Source organism: Manacus vitellinus, unplaced genomic scaffold (assembly GCF_001715985.3).
Source record: "Manacus vitellinus isolate BGI_N305 unplaced genomic scaffold, ASM171598v3 scaffold_0_pilon, whole genome shotgun sequence".
Taxonomy (NCBI): Eukaryota; Metazoa; Chordata; class Aves; order Passeriformes; family Pipridae; genus Manacus; species Manacus vitellinus.
This window is the reverse complement of record NW_021938789.1, coordinates 38,467,344-38,483,823: the sequence shown is the minus strand read 5'-3', so window position 1 is coordinate 38,483,823 and position 16,480 is coordinate 38,467,344. Positions and strand designations below refer to the sequence as shown.

Genomic DNA, 16,480 nt, shown 5'->3' with positions numbered 1-16,480 from the left:
GCCTTTGAAAAGAATTTAAATCCTAAACTCTGCTTAACTAATTTCCTCTATGCACTGTAAGAACGCATCACATCATAGTGCCTACCAAAGTAACTACCAGGCCTCGGGGGATCTATTACCATGAAACTGCTAAATTCACAGTGACTAGAGTAGTGTTGATGAGGATTGTAATTGTTTAAAAGGTCTACTTTTTTTTTCCCCCCCTTGCTGATATATTTGATGTTACACAGGTTCTTTGGAGCAACTTTTAACTTTTCTCTGAAGGGGCTTACACAAATGGCCGACAAATGACTAAACCCTCATTGCATGTGAATCCCATATCTTGTGAATTGAGATAAGAGGGAAGAATGGGAATAAGACCAAAAGGAGCTTATCAGAGGCAAATCCCTATTAATGCTAATAGCCACGTGCAAATCATGGTTCTTGCTTCCCCCTCCTTAATTCTCAAGATGCCTTGGAGCAGCCAGCTACTTTGCATGGTACTGTTACAGTTTCCTCTGCTCACCTGTAAACAGCTGATTCTACACAACCACCTCACTGTCAACCAACATCTCCAGCACAACCCTCTTGTGTGAGATATCTGAGTGCTAGAAGAGCACCAGCCAAATTATTCAAGATTCTCATGCTGTGTTCTGAATGCAAAAGAGCTGCCAAGGTCTTCCTTTGAAGCATATACTACAGGCTTCTTTGTATCCTTTTAATAAGCCTAAAATGCTTTGTGCCCAAGGACTTCCTAGCTGTAAAAGGAAGTCTCATGCTGCATTTGCATATATGTGCATTATTTTGACTAACTTATGATTTTGGGCACAGCATTTCTCTCCTTTCCCTTCATGAATATATTCAGAATTTGGGGTATCTATTACATGTAAAGATCTATTTTTATCTCTAGACAGCATCTTACTGAGAACATAACAGGTTCAAACAATCTCCTCCTCTTTCAAGTGTAGATCAGCATTCCTATTATAATCTCAGATATGAAGTTTTGATGGTTTTAAGGGATTAGTAAGGGATATGGAGATTTTCCCCTGCAGCAGGTTAGTTCACTTAGGGTGCTTTTCCTCTAGCAAATAAACATGCTGTTTGGTGAGTCCCATCAAGTTTATGTTCCACCAGAGGTTCTGTTACAAAAAACAGCCTAAGTTTACACTTCCTTTGGCAGAACCTCTGGGAAGACTAAGGATCAAGTTAGTGAGGGTACTTGAATGCCCTGCTTTTTTGAGTTGTTTCACAGAGTACTTAAGACAGACACCAAAACTTACTATTACACAGTATAAAGATGATGTTAGGACCAGCACTGAAGTCCAGCATTGTTCACAGGCTGCTGTTCTGGTAGAATAAAATTCATTTAAACCAGCATTTTAATATGAAATATGTAAGAATAACAACCATCTTTTAGGCAGTAAAGTTTTAGTGTCTAAAAAAAGAGAAGCTTTGTCTCAGAGGTTGGATAATAACAGGAGTTCAAGACCCAGTAAGATGTGCTTTGAATTGTGCTGCTGCTGCCATGTTTGAATGTAGAGTTGTGCACTTTTCCAGGTGATGGAGTTCTACTGCCAGTCCTGTGAGACAGCTATGTGCCGGGAGTGCACAGAGGGAGAACACGCAGAGCATCCCACGGTACCGCTCAAGGATGTGGTAGAGCAACACAAGGCTTCCCTCCAAGTCCAGTTGGATGCTGTCAACAAAAGGTGGGGAGACTCCACTGATTATTTTCCATTTTCAGTTCTATCTCTGGCTTCCTGTGTTAACTTGGGTAGATGTTTTAGTGTGCTAGTGCCATAGTGAGGCTAGCATAAAAAAAATCCATTGAGTGTGATGTTAGAGAAAAGAGCAAAAGATTCCTATGTGTCTTTTGCAAAACAGAGGCCATTAGAAATGCAAGTGTCCTCCAAAGAAGGGGCATAAAATGTTAAGGAGAAAACTACGATCCAGTTATGAATTTAATGATTGCTAAATAAATAATACTGGTTGCTAAAAAGACTAGTACAAACACTATGGTGCCAAAAAGGCTAAAAAAAACATGAAAAGGTGAGGTAGATCTAGTTATATCTTCTGGAGTAGATATCATGTAGCATAAAGGTTGGAGGATCCAAGGTTTCATTGTTGGTAGTGCCTAAAGTCTAATAGATTTGCATAAGGGAGGGATTATTTTATGAGACCACACCCACTATGTGGTTATAAAAGAAATGAACTTACTTCTGGGAAATGACTGAGTTTAAAGACAGCCTGCTGATTAGAGAGTTTCATTAAAAGATACCAGGGCAAGGGCCAATGTTTAATGACTTTTGAAACAGCAATCTTTGTAATGTAATTCCTCCCTCAGGCTTCCAGAGATCGACTCAGCACTTCATTTTATATCTGAAATCATACACCAGTTAACCAACCAAAAGGCTAGCATTGTAGATGACATTCATTCCACTTTTGATGAACTCCAGAAGACTTTAAATGTGCGAAAGAGCGTGCTGCTCATGGAACTGGAAGTGAATTATGGCCTTAAACACAAAGTAAGATGCATGTTTTGTTTCAGTGAAAAGCTGTTAATTTAATCATCCAGTTTTTACAAACGATGCAGGATGCCACTTTGACAAATTGTGTCTGAGATCTAGAGAATAACTTTTTCGGGAAATCAAGTGCTGCAGAACCTCACTTGTTGGTGCTCAGCCTTATAAGTGGAATACAGACCCTGCCTGGGCAGATAGCCCTTTGTGAATGGTGTGTGAGGAGGATCTAAAATGGCCAACACACTAAGCAGACCTCTACTTAAAGCCAACATGCTGATGTGCAAATGACAGTAAGGGAACACCAAAGGAAAGTCTGAATTCTTGGGCTACAATCGTATGAACCCCTCCACGAAGATACAGACCAGACAATTTGTCCTGAATAACTGAGTAGGGCTTCCTGTTATGCTTCAAAGCACTGCTTTCCTTTCCAGTACTTGGTAACATATTGCATGTTAGATGTCATCAGTTGGAACACATTAAGATTGGAGGGACATCTCACTTTCTCAGGGGAATGCTGAGAGCAATAGATTACAGAGCTATATTCATACTTTTACTTCCTATCTGGATGATTGAATTTTGGGGTTTACCACCTGTATTGTAGACTAAGCTGCAGAGGAGGAAAACAGAAACCTGTACATTTTTACAAAAAGAAACCTGTAGCCTGGTAGGTAGGGTTTTTGTTGAGGATTATTAAGTCTGAATCAGGAAAATGAAATTATTTAGTCCTTGTCTTCCTGGGCATCAGTTGTCTGTTTTATATAAAAGAAAAATTTCTTCCCTCAAAGTAGTCTTGAAAAGAAAATAACATCAACAACTGGAGTTTCAAGAGTGCCTGATAGTATTGGCATCTTTGGTCATTCTCTGCCATTGCTGAGCAGCTTGACCATCTCCAGATGTCTGAAGTGGAGGAATGTTGCATTCCTGGATCTGGAATAGGCTTGATCATTAGGAAGGTCTTGAACTGCTAAACCTGTGAAAATGGAGGAATTCTAACATGCGTACAAGATGTGTACTTTCAGAAACAGAGGGAGCCCAAGACCACTGGGGCACAGAAGTTAGTCATCTCCAGAGCTAAGCAGCAACTGAGAAGTTTTAGCATCAATAATTTGGACTCAGATCCCAGGTTCATCTAAATGTATTCAAGATATCACACAAACGTACTTTCTTAGCAAACAAATACACATTGGATGTGTACAAAGTTTACACTAGATAGAATATGATGTTAAATTATCTTATTGTTGCTGAAAGGGATTTAAAATAGTTTAGTAACTATTTTGAACATTAGAGAATCTAATTTTTGCAAAGTTGCACATAAGCAGTAAAAGAGGCATCTCCCCTCTTTATATTTAAAAAAAGCAGTTGAAATTGGATTTTACTTTTGAAGGAATAGTAGTCCCGCAAAATAATTCAAACCCAAATCTTCAATCATTTTGATCATACTTTTCAAAAATGAAAAATGAAAGATTGGCACTTTACTAAAAGAAAGTTGGCGGTTCAGTTTCCAATGGACTGAAAGAGGCCTCGTGTAAAATACTCAAAGTACATTTTAAATAGTATTTATGTTAAGATTTAATATTTTCAATCTTTGTAATGAAAGAAAACTATCTTGAGAAAATATTGGTTTTAAAACATAGCTGCAAGTTGTCTTTCTCATAAGTTTGTGATTTCTTATCCCAAGCATATGGGGTTTTGTCATATTGGGAAATTATTAACTATGCACTCTCTTTAACTACTTATGTCCTTGAATAAAGACAAAGCAGATTACAAATGCCTTGTATTGAATCCTGAGAGGTTTATGGATGCCTAGAAAAACAGATAACTTGAAATTTCAGTGTAGTCTTGACATTTGTTCATTCTGTTTTGATTGCAAAACATTTTGTGTTGTTATCACTTTTCCATATCAATAACACATGATCTTGGATTTTCTCCAGTGGATGAAAAGCTGAAAGCTTTGTAAAACTTAGGAAAAAGTGCCCTTATCATGCAGTATGATTACATAGTGTGTCTCAGCAAGGGAAAAGTGTTTCATAACAATAAATACACCCAGTCTCTAAGTTTACTTTAAAATCAATTGAAATATTTCAAAAATATTTCCTTTACATTCATAGTCAAAAAAAACTCCTCTCTAATCCACAATAATGTCTGTGCCATAGTTCTCTGTAGGAAAAACATACCATGTGTGTGACTGGGTACTTTAGTTTGAGTATTTTATCAGTGGAGAGTGTGGGGGGCAGCTGGAATGTTTTCTTGACTGTCAGGAATTTTTCTGCTAGGTTGTTATAATTCAGGGATCCTTTTTCCAAATCATTGCAAGAATGGTTTAAAAAAAAAAAAGGTTAGCCTTGTTCCCAGCCCACACCTAACAATACTGTCAATACTGTTTTAAGGATTTTAGACCGAGGGCCAAAATTAACCCTATAAAAGAAACTCCTTCATAGTCTTAAATATAGAGTAACTATTTGCTGACCACCAAAATTTCAGGCTACTCAATCCAGCTCTTTCCAATATCCACAACCCATTCTGTATGTTTTACTTTCCAGCCTGCTGGAACTAGGGAACCAACTTCCCTGCTTCTACTGGGGAGAATTTTCCTTTCTTCACTTATTTAGTCCACGAGTCACACTTTTCCTCAGGATGGATGTACATACAGGCCTTCTTGTCCATCTCCATAGAAGAGTAACTCACAGTTTCCTTCAGCTCTGAAGAAATGGTTTCAAGAAGTTTCTTTCAGCCTGTCTTATTAATGGGCCTGATGAATCCAAAATATCTCTGCCTTTGTGCACACAGCTCAATTGTCTATAACTATCTCATTAATTGTGACTGCTGAAAGTTAGATGGAGCAGGTTCAAGCTTTTAGATTTGTTGTTGGGGTTTTTTTCTTAAAAAAAAAGAAGAGACAAGACAGGTGGGACAATAATTCAGTCTAGTGTGGCAGTGGATCTGTGAAGCCCTGAAGACCCAAACCAGGGTACATTTTTTGTATTGCAGCATTATATTCTAAATATGTGTTGGGGATTACTGGGTACTTTTTCTAAGAAGTTCAAATTAAACTCTAAATTAATGCACTATAAATTTGGTTCTACAAAGGCCTTCAGATATAAAGTATGCTACATTTTCATAGGACAGTCCTTGTAACATGATGCTAATCTGGTGTTTGGTAATGCACACAGGTCCTCCAGACACAGCTGGATACCTTACTTGAAGGGCAAGAAAGCATTAAAAGTTGCAGCAACTTCACAGCCCAAGCCCTCAACCATGGCACTGAAACCGAAGTGCTGCTGGTGAAGAAGCAAATGAGTGACAAGCTGAATGAACTGGCTGAGAGGGACTTCCCACTGCAGCCCCGTGAAAATGATCAGTTGGACTTCATAGTGGAAACAGAAGGCCTGAAGAAGTCCATTCACAATCTGGGTACTATTTTAACCACCAATGCTGTTGCCTCTGAAACAGTGGCCACAGGCGAGGGACTGAGGCAGACGGTGATTGGACAGCCCATGTCCGTCACCATCACAACCAAGGACAAAGATGGGGAACTCTGTAAATCCGGGAATGCTTACCTCACTGCTGAACTGAGCACGCCTGATGGGAGTGTAGCAGATGGAGAAATACTTGACAACAAAAATGGCACTTACGAATTTTTGTATACTGTTCAGAAAGAAGGGGACTTCACTTTGTCTCTGAGACTTTATGATCAACATATCAAGGGCAGCCCGTTCAAACTTAAAGTGGTCAGATCAGCAGATGTGTCCCCTACCACTGAAGGGGTTAAGAGGCGTGTTAAATCTCCTGGCAGTGGCCATGTGAAGCAGAAAGCTGTGAAAAGACCTGCAAGCATGTACAGCACTGGCAAAAGAAAAGAGAATCCCATTGAAGATGATTTGATCTTCAGAGTAGGTAGGTGATTTTGCTGCCTGTGACGTACTTAAAAGTAGTTTAGGGAAACTGGATGAAAAAGTTAAATTATTGTAAAGTTAAAGGTGTAAGTAGAGCAACCTGATGATATCTTTAGACCTCTTGACTTTTGTAAATTTTGAAAGCCCACACTTCTGGAATTATGTTTGCAGCAAATATTTAATTGGGATTTGGATTTAACAATGCATACATTTGATTTGGGATATTTTAAAAACTGGTAATATTCTTATTACAAAGCTTTTGGTATGGATTAAAGTAATTTCAGCTTGTAATTTCTGCTTCTGTATCCCTTGCTTCTAGTGAGCAGTTTCTGGCTAAATAGCGATATGGTTCTGGTTTGGCTTTTGTTGGTAGTGGTGTTTTTTGTTAGATTTATTTTTTAGCTATTTTCTCCAATATGCTACAAACTCTAGAAGTTTTCAACATTTTCCAAAAAGTGCAGTGCCCTTTTTTTTCTCTTGGGATGCAGTCATGACCATGTGCTTTATTTTTGAGTTGTACCTCCTCCCTTTCTTCACCAGTCGAAAAAGGAAGATGAAATAATTAGAACAAGAGCTATGCATGTTTCAGAGTTTTTCCTGATTAAACCTCTCAGAGTGCCGACATTTGGGATATATGGATTGCTATTTTTTAGAAAATCTGAGCTGAGAGTAATATTTCATCCTATTACACGTTCAGCTTTCAGCCACTCATTTCACACAATGACGCTACATAGATAGAGATGTTCCTCTGGGCTTCTGTGGGCTTATGTATGCATCATCTGAAAGGTCTCAAGCCATTGCAGCTGTAATTCTCTAGTGTTTTATACTCTTCCACAATATGCAAAATTATTGAGACAGGTAAGACTTCTGACATTTTCACAAGGATTTCCTTCATGGATTTAAGAGTTCGTTTGGTTCAGCTCACTTTGAAAAGGTTTGGTTCATTTGTTGATGAGGTAATATAAAGTTTATCACTCTTTTCCAACACAACTATTTCTATTTTGAACCCATTGTTGAATTCCTCTGATGGTCTTGGCCAAGTCTGGATCTGTATTTTAAACTAGGCAAGATAAATCTTATATTGGGGCTGCCAGAAGCTCATACAGCTGTGTTGGAGAACCACCCTGCAATATTTCTCTGGTCATCCAAGTATATGGAGTATGCTATGGTATGTGCACTGATATATGGGCTTTTATGCACAAGTAAATTGATCAGCTCCTAGTAGGAGATTGTTGTCCTGCTAGTATTAGCAAGAGATAGCATTAACACAGCATTAGTACATTTCCTTCATGGGGAAGTGTGCATTGTATCTTCTGCCAATTCTGTGCTATTCATGGCTTTTAAAGTGGCATGTGGTTCTCTTCAGACATTTTAAGGTCATGTTATTGACTTCACATTCACAGATTTGTGTAACTCATTATTTACGACAACAGAGCATTTCTTGCATCCTCTTTTTCTGTCTCAATAATTTATATCCTCAACCTACTTTTTTTAAACAGATGCGATCTCTAAGGGTGTGTCCATGCAATATCTGTGCAGCATATCCTTATTCTATACAAATGAAAACAAGCATGTTCTTATGATATCTAGAAAATAATTGTTGCTCAGTGGTTTTTTGCTACCTCTACAAGTGGTAGGAAGCACTAAGTGAAAGGGAAGTCTCTTCTTCATTACCCTGCTTTTGTGCCTTAGACCCATGCTGAGCAGAGGTGAGGGATGTTCACAGTGTCAGCCACTTCCACCTTCCCTGGTAAATCTCTCCCATGTCCTCCAAAGGAGGGTTAAGAGACATGGTTGGCATCAGCTGCTCTGTCCAGGATTCCATTTTGTGTTCTAGCTCTGCTGTGCTGTGTACTTTGGTACTTTTTCTCTTCTGGCACTTTTCATGACTGAGTTCTTTGACACTGTTTAGCAGTAGTGGTGCTATTTCCCACTTTAACTGCTTTTTTCCCTTCATGCATTTATAGTTGGGATTAGCATCAGATACAGCCAGATGGAGAGTTGGCCCTTTGCTAGAAAGTACCATTTTCCTTTTCCTCAGACTGTGTTTACTTGTCTGTTCAGTCATGTAACTGAGCATCTAAGTTTAGCTGGTACATTTAATGTATAAAAAAAAGAAGTGCCTTTAACAGTACCTTCTGTCAGCCTCCTTACTAGGCGTGAACATCATCTGGTCTGTTATCAATGCTAAAGGCAAATAAGAGCCTTACTGTGAATCTACTCCACATAAAAACTCAAAAACACGGCCTGTGTAATAATAGCTTTAGTGCAGTTTAGAAAGTAGGCTTAGGGGGAGCAAAGGGATTCTTGATCAGGTGTTTTGCAGAATTACAAAAGGGGGAAGGTTGGAAGGGACCACAGTGGGTCATCTGGTCCAACCTCCCTGATGAAGCAGGGTAATGCTAGAGCACATGGCACAGGATTGTGTCCAGATGGCTCTTGAATATCTCTAGTGAGGGAGACTGCATAACCTCTCTGGGCAACCTGTTGCAGTGCTTGGTCACCTGCACAGTAAAGAAGTTCTTCCTCATGTTCAGGTGCATAAGGCATTCCTGTGCATCAGTTTCTGCCCTTTGCCTCTTGTCCTGTTGCTTGGCACCACCAAGAAGAGCCTGGCTCCATCCTCTTGACACCCTTCCTTCAGATACTGATAGACATTGATGAGGTCCTCTCTCAGTTGTCTCTTCTTGAGGTTGAACAGGACCAACTCTTTAAGCCTTTCCTCATAAGAAGGATGGTCTAGTCCCTTAATCATCTTGCAGCCCTCTACTGCACCTGCTCCAGGAGCTCCATGTTTCTCTTGTACTGAGGAGTACTGGACATGGCACTGCAGATGTGGCCTCACCGGTGCTCAGTAGACTGGCAAGATCACCTCACAGTGGTGACAGTGCTCTTTCTAATGCAGTCCAGCATACCATTGGCCTTCTTGGCCATAAGAGTACCCTGCTACCTCATGGACAGCCTGTTGTTCACCAGGATTCCCAGGTCCTTCTCTGCAGAGCTGCTTTCCATCAGGTCAGCCTCCAACCTGTACTGGTGCCTGGGGTTATTCCTCCACAGGTGCAGGACCCTGCATTTGCCTTTGTTGAATTTCAGATGGTTCCTCTCTCCCCATCTCTCAAGCCTGTCGAGGTCCTTCTGGAAGGCTGCACAGCACTTTGGGATATCAGCCACTCCTACTAGCTTTGTTTCATCAGCAAACTTGCTGAGGAAGCCTCTACTGCTTCATCCAAGTCAACTGATGAATAAGTTAATACTGGAGGACACTGCTAGATATAATCCTCCAACTAGACTCTGTGCCACTGATCATGACACATTTCTTTAATTGTCTCTGAAGGCTTCTGCCTGAAACTCCATATTGGATTGTTCTTTTTGAAAGGAACAGGGCTGGCTCTAAGTATATACTTGTTGCATTTTTACAAGGATACATAAGGGGACAGATAGGGATACGCATCTCCTTGAAAAAAATATGGATTTTTCCAACTGCAGTTAGCCCCCTTGGGTGGATGGTTCAGAGGAACCTTCTCCCTGTAGCAAGCAGCATCTGCTTCCTCCTCTTTCCCCATCCCTTCTCTACCTTTCCGGCAAGGTCCTGTCCTGGCCAAATTACAGCCTGGCTAAGGGCATTGGAGAAGAAAGGGATGTGTATGTGGAGTCATTCCATGTAGTACAGATGTGCAGAGGCCCCTCTGACACACTTTAATCAGTTTTTCTTCATTCTGTGTTTCAGAACTCTGGAACAAAACCATTAATAATTAGTATGAAATAGCAAGATGTTTTCTATACAGAATTTATATTTCGGTAGAAATAGAAATGCCTGGTAAAGGGAAAATAGGATTTCCTTTTCCAGTTTATTAGCTCAAATCCCTCTGATGCTTGTCATGAACTCTTTATAAGCTTGTGGTGGCCACTGTGAAGTTTGACCAGGCCTACGTTGCATTACATTGCAGTGATTACCTGTACTGGACGGGGGGTAACAACTCTGACATCAGTTGCTGGCAAAATCCCCAGCATGAGTCTGATGTCCTGACAACAGAGACCTGGCCTGGATTCTACTCTTATTATTCAAGGTTTGGCTGCTGTACCAGCAAAGAACTGTTTCTGAGGTGCTCCTACCCCTGGGTTTGTGGATACCTAATCTGTGGTGACAGGGGCTCTGCTGCACAGGCAAGTCTTGGAAGTGGCCTTGGCCAAGCTTTTAGGGACAGGTGCTGTGTAAAGCAAATTAATACAAATCAGACCATCTTCACTACCAACAGTGTGTGGGCATATCTGCCAGAGTTCCTACTGAATTATTCATTCCTCTTTAAAGGTTACAAACACTGTGTGCCTTCAACCAACAGACTGATTGATTTTAAAACTTGCAGTTATGTGGGAACTTGGATTAGAAACACTGACATTTGTTTTACAGCAAGCACATAGCCTTAACAATTCAGTGCAGTTTTACGACAGAGCCTTTTGGTTTTCAGCTGTATCTATTATGAGATGGAGCATCACATCCTTGTAATATGTAAGATTTGATTAAATATCTTTTGGCACTCTGAGGAAAAAATAAAGGAGGCTAGGAAACAACAAAACAACTCCTTGACACCTGTCATGCAGTATGTGTGTAGGTCTTTCCATGCTGTTTAGTTTTATCCTTTTTTTCAGTACCACATAGGGAAGAGTCCAAGAAGTATTTGAAGTGTTGTAGGCAGGAAAGAAATGGTATGTACACAACAGGTTATGGCCACTCACAACCTTTAAAGTCTTCCCAATAATCTGTAATATTTCTGCAGTTCTATTTTGTCTCTCTGAATCTACTCTCTTCCTGCTGGAGGCAGTGACGTGTTTTTTCTTTGTGTTTTAGGAACCTGGGGAATATAGGTAAGCAAGCAAGGAGGTTATTATTCATATTAGTAAAACTTAGAAAGCAAAAACCATTCCTTCTCTTACTGTACACATCAAAAATATACACTGTACAACAAGTTTGTTCAGATTCCCAGCACTCACAGAGCAGAATCTTATTGCAGTTACATGATGTAATTTTTAACATCTCCTGTGATGCTAATGGGCTTTTAGATTATTTTTTCCCTTCTTTCTGGTGACATTCAATATGGTCTCTAGTGTGCAAGAATAAAAGATTGAAAATATGAAACTTTTTATGTGTGCTAGGTTGTCTTGAGCAAAAAAATGCATACTTACTTTGTTGAAAGCTAAATTAATTGGTTTGTGTAGGCTATGCTCAGTAATACCAGAAGGAGTTAGATAGGACTAAGACAAATCTGGTTATTATCTGTATACAAAAATGGTATAAAAGGAGCTATTCCACAGGCCACAGGCCTGCTTCCTAATAACTCTGTTTAGCCTTCCCCCTTTGAAAACTCTGCTGTCCTCTCCCAATCCCCAATAGCTTGCCACAGCAGTTGCAGTAAAATATCTGTCTTTTCCTCCTTTGTGCCCTCCAGTAGCTCAGAACAGGAGGGAGATAAGGCTGGGCAATGACTGGCATGAAAGATGCACACTTTCATCTCCTAACAAGGCTGCTTGGGAAACACTGGAATGAGGATTCCACCGGTTCCAGCCCTGTGCCATTGAAATGTTAGTGCCCCCCTAGGCTAAGGAGAGATAGCTGACTGCCCATAACAGAGAGAAGACAAAGCATGGAGTGCCTTGATATAGAGGTAGTATCTTGCAGTAGAAGATTTTCTGAAGACTCTCTCTCAAGCAGTTATGTTCATAAGGAAGAAAGTTCTGCTTCCAGAGGGGAGCTATCATCCTTTGGTATTGCAGAGTCAGTTGCAGGAGCCTGCTTTTCTAGAGGCTGACATACTTTACTACAAGCCTTCCTCTCATCATCTGAAGTGCCTGTGCTTGGCTTCAGATCTTTGCTGTCATAGTGAATTATTCAAAACAGAAAGTTCAAAGTTATCTGTTTTCCTCTTGAACATACGTTGGGAAATAAGCTGTGTTTCACTAACCTCAGCTTTCTTATGCAGAGAAATTTGTGCCACTGCAGAGAGGACTGTATAAAGACCTGTGTGCAAATTAGGACCTGTGTGATAGGTTTAATAGCTGCAAAGTGCTAAGTACAAGGACATTTCATGAAGCTGAATTTCATCTACACACTATGCTAGTAAATTGCTAAATTTCTTAAGCTTACTATGAAATGTGACTGTGGCATTCCTGGGTAATTTCTTCAGTTTTTCCTTTGATGTATATTAACAAGGTCCCACTGAAGAACACTCAGTAACTCTTTATATAGGTCTCTCTTATCTTTAAAAATGAAATTCCTTGACTTTCAAGAACATTTTTCTAAGGCTAAGGACCATACATTCCATAAAGTTTGTGCTAGTTGGTTCCAGATGCTCTAGCTTATGCATCCTCTTTTTTAACAAATGTTTTCCCTTTACTCTCAGTAGTAAAAGGAATGTTTCTCCCTTTTCTTCCATTCTCTTTGGCTAAAAGGCAAAAAGGAAACTTATCATTAGCATATGGTGGAAAAAAATTCCTGCATGTATCCCTTGGGCACTGCTTATTAAAAGAATACACAGAAATGGCTCAAGAATGGGTAATATAATTGGTATGTAACTCACTATTCCCTGAATACATAGTTTCTCCTTGCAGTGCAAAAATTGAGAAGCATTTGCCTTGTTTAGAGGATGGAGCAGATGGAGTTGAAGAAAATAAGTCTTGAAACAAAGGGACATTCCTGCAGCAGCAAGTACAGAGAAATTAAATGTTACTTGTTAGCCAGTGACAGGAAATATGAATCCCACAGCCATCACCACAGAAGAAAGAAGACTTGTTATGAGCATACACATCCCTAATGAAAGCCAAACACAAATTAGACCTAATATATATGTCTTATATTAGACATCACAGTCAGAACAGTTTTAATCATTGAGCTCCAGGATATTTTGGACTGACTAAAATAAAATACAGGCTTTTCAGTTAATACACAACCAGTGAATGCTTGTAAAAATATTTTACCAGGAAAATCAGCACTGCATCCAAGTCTTGGAAAGAACAGCTTATAGAGTTGGTTGTTGGTTTGTGGTTTTTTGTTTGTTTCAAAATTCATTCATTCGTTATGAATAACCTTAGAGTCTAAGATCATAACTGCAGTCTTTTCTAAAGACCCCTGAGCCTCTTTTACAAACAAATCAAGAATTTGGCTATCCTGTGTTCCAGGTGTATTTTGAACCAGCCATTTTGAGGCTGATCTTTTAAAGATACCTGTTTGCTCTGTGATGCTCCTTAGAACATCTCAAAACAGACATCTAAGTAATAAGCCACCTAAACTTACTGAACTTTCATGAAAAGTTGACATTTTACAACTCCTTATCACCTTAAGCCATTGGGGAAACAACATATAGTTCTATGTAAATCACTATTGCATTTGTCCTGGGTTAAAATGAGACACTGCTTTATGAAACAATCTAAGGTCTTTGCAGAAGCACTCAGTCTTCAGGTGATGGTCTTCATTGGCCCACATGTCCCAGTCATTGAAAGCTAATTCTTCATCTGAGTTTCCCTGCTAAGGGAATTTTTAAAGCCTATGACTGAAAACTGTTATGTTTATGAGTAAATAGGAAACTTCCCTCTCTTGCAGTGGCCCCATCCAAAGTGATATGTTTTAGAGACTTAGCTGATTGTACTAAAACTGTGTAATCTGTGCAAGTTCTTATCTTAGCCTCTGTCCATATTTTCCCACAGTAGTACCCCTTTAATTTCCTTCTCAGTTGAATAAAAATCCACAGTTTAAAAAAAGTCCATCACTTAGGAAAAAAACTTTTACTACTTCCCTCATGCAAGAGGCAATTTGTGAACACTGATTTATGAAAGCCAAAGAGGTAATTATGTTGATGGCATACACGCTGAAGAATATGAATAATCCCTTCTTGTAGGTAGAACTGTGGATCTGTTACTGAGATGGTTCTTTGAAGTTGTAGCAGTGATAAGAACTCTTCAAAATAGAAATCTTTAGATCAGGAATGTAATAATTGCATGTGTTGACGTTTAGGTCCTAACTGATTAGTCCTGTCTAACCTGATTTCTTATGTGCTTTGTGTTCAATTTTAGGCACCAAAGGAAGAAACAAAGGGGAATTTACAAATCTTCAAGGTGTAGCTGCATCTACAAATGGAAAAATATTAATAGCAGATAGTAACAACCAGTGTGTGCAGGTATGAGGATATGCCACTTTCAGTGTTTTTCTCCCTGCCCCCACACCTCTGCCTTTTTTGTAGTCCCAGAAAGACACATTTTCTACAATTCAAGCAGATATAGAAAATACAAGGGAAGCTCAATTTGTTTATCATCCATTATCATTCTATCTTCTTGACCTGCAGCTATCTTTTTCAGATGTATACTATATCTAGTATGTATATCAGAGTTTATTTCCTCTCCTTATGATGTTTGGCAATGAATGAAAATAAAGTCATGCAATAATCTGGAAAAACGCTTTTTTGTAAATATAATTTTACATTGTAAATTTTTTCCCCCGTGCTTTCAAACATAAATCTAGGGTAAGGTGCCACAAATATAATTTCTTAAGGAAATACAAATAGAAGAATAAACATATAGATGTAATTTTCAAATGGCTTTTAGTGTACTTAATTGACTTTTCTGTCTGATATCATGATGAACTCTTTTCTGTGGTAGCGCTTCTAACATCCATAATTTCTTGGCTTCTGTAACCTGTGTGAAAATCAAGCTGTTTTTTCTTTTTTTGCTTGCCATGCATCTTTTTTACCATTAACAATTTGTCATCACTCTTCAGGCTGCCCATGTGGTAGCAATGAACACGGCAGCAGCGTGTGGCTTGTTCTTCAGTATGTGAGAACCAGCAAGCCACATGCTGTAAGAACTCATTTCCAGGCCTTTTCAAAGAGACAAATATTCATCAGCACCCTCACGCTTCATAATTTGCAGCCACTTCAGAGGAATTTCAGTGTCTAGTTACCTGGCTTGGGGGCACAACCAGTGAACTTATTCCTATGTTTTCTACAGACTTAGTGTTTGACTGTGGCTGAGTCACTCAGTGCCTCAGTTTCCTCATTTGTAATATGGGAGTAATACCATTTCCTACCAGCTGAGAGAAACATTGTGAAGCTTAATTCACTAAACCTGTTTGGAAAGTACTTTGAGGTCACTGAAGAAACAGTGCAATGTAACTGCAGAGAATTTCTGTATTTTGAAATTAGGGTTCAAGTGCAAGCTTCTTCTTAAATTAGACATATCACTTTCAAATATAGACTATGTAAAAGTGCTTCAAGTTACCAGATCTCTTCCTGACTATAGTCATTAGTTCATTAGTGACTTCTAAAATCTAAGCTCCGAGAAATAGATGATGGTAATATGGAGACTTAATTTTAAAACTTATGTTTTCTATTACAGATATTTTCCAATGATGGTCAGTTCAAAAGCCGTTTTGGCATACGAGGAAGGTCTCCTGGCCAGCTGCAGCGGCCAACAGGAGTGGCTGTGCATCCCAGTGGTGACATCATTATTGCAGACTATGATAACAAATGGGTTAGCATATTCTCATCAGATGGAAAATTTAAGGTACGAGTTACCATGTGAACTCTCCTGAGCTTTCTCTGTCTTCCAAAGGAATGCAAAGTAACATTGTTTTTCAAGAGACTGCATGTAACTTAGTCTAAATTCCATTGCTGTGATGTGGAAACCCATGACACAGCCATGTTGTATAATTAATAGGAGGAGATCACAGTTGTGATGCTAATCTTATACCAAGTAGAGACAATATGTTCCACTTTACAGGTCTGCATACTAGGTGCTTGGATTCCTTTCTATAACTTATGGTCGAGGATAGCTAGTGCCATCAAGTCTAGTTGGACTAGCTCAACAACCTTCATGTCATTAGTACTCTGATTGTACAGAAAGGTGTGCGCAGATATGTGTGTACGCAGACAAACACAAAATCTTATGAGGAGTATGTGAAGCTCTGCACTGACATATGGAGGAGAAAAAGAAGGTAGCAGATTGATGATGCATTCCTCCACTCCATGTGTATCAGCTAATAAAGTGTCTAATTCATGTAGGATTCTGTTGGTAATCAAAGCAAGGAAGGGCAGTTCAGGA

The 16,480-nt window shown here is 39.3% G+C and overlaps 1 protein-coding gene across 18 annotated transcripts in view; it reads left to right on the top strand.

Annotated features, from left to right (window-relative positions):
- Nucleotides 1–16,480, top strand: part of TRIM2 (tripartite motif containing 2) — a 91,177-nt gene that overhangs the window by 57,835 nt on the left and 16,862 nt on the right. For all 18 annotated transcript variants that reach the window (XM_018071636.2, XM_018071627.2, XM_018071611.2 and 15 more), the window contains 5 exons: nucleotides 1,537–1,688; nucleotides 2,324–2,504; nucleotides 5,672–6,395; nucleotides 14,459–14,562; nucleotides 15,776–15,943. In XM_018071636.2, coding sequence (XP_017927125.1) covers nucleotides 1,537–1,688; nucleotides 2,324–2,504; nucleotides 5,672–6,395; nucleotides 14,459–14,562; nucleotides 15,776–15,943 — 1,329 coding nt within the window. The remainder of the gene's footprint in view (nucleotides 1–1,536; nucleotides 1,689–2,323; nucleotides 2,505–5,671; nucleotides 6,396–14,458; nucleotides 14,563–15,775; nucleotides 15,944–16,480) is intronic.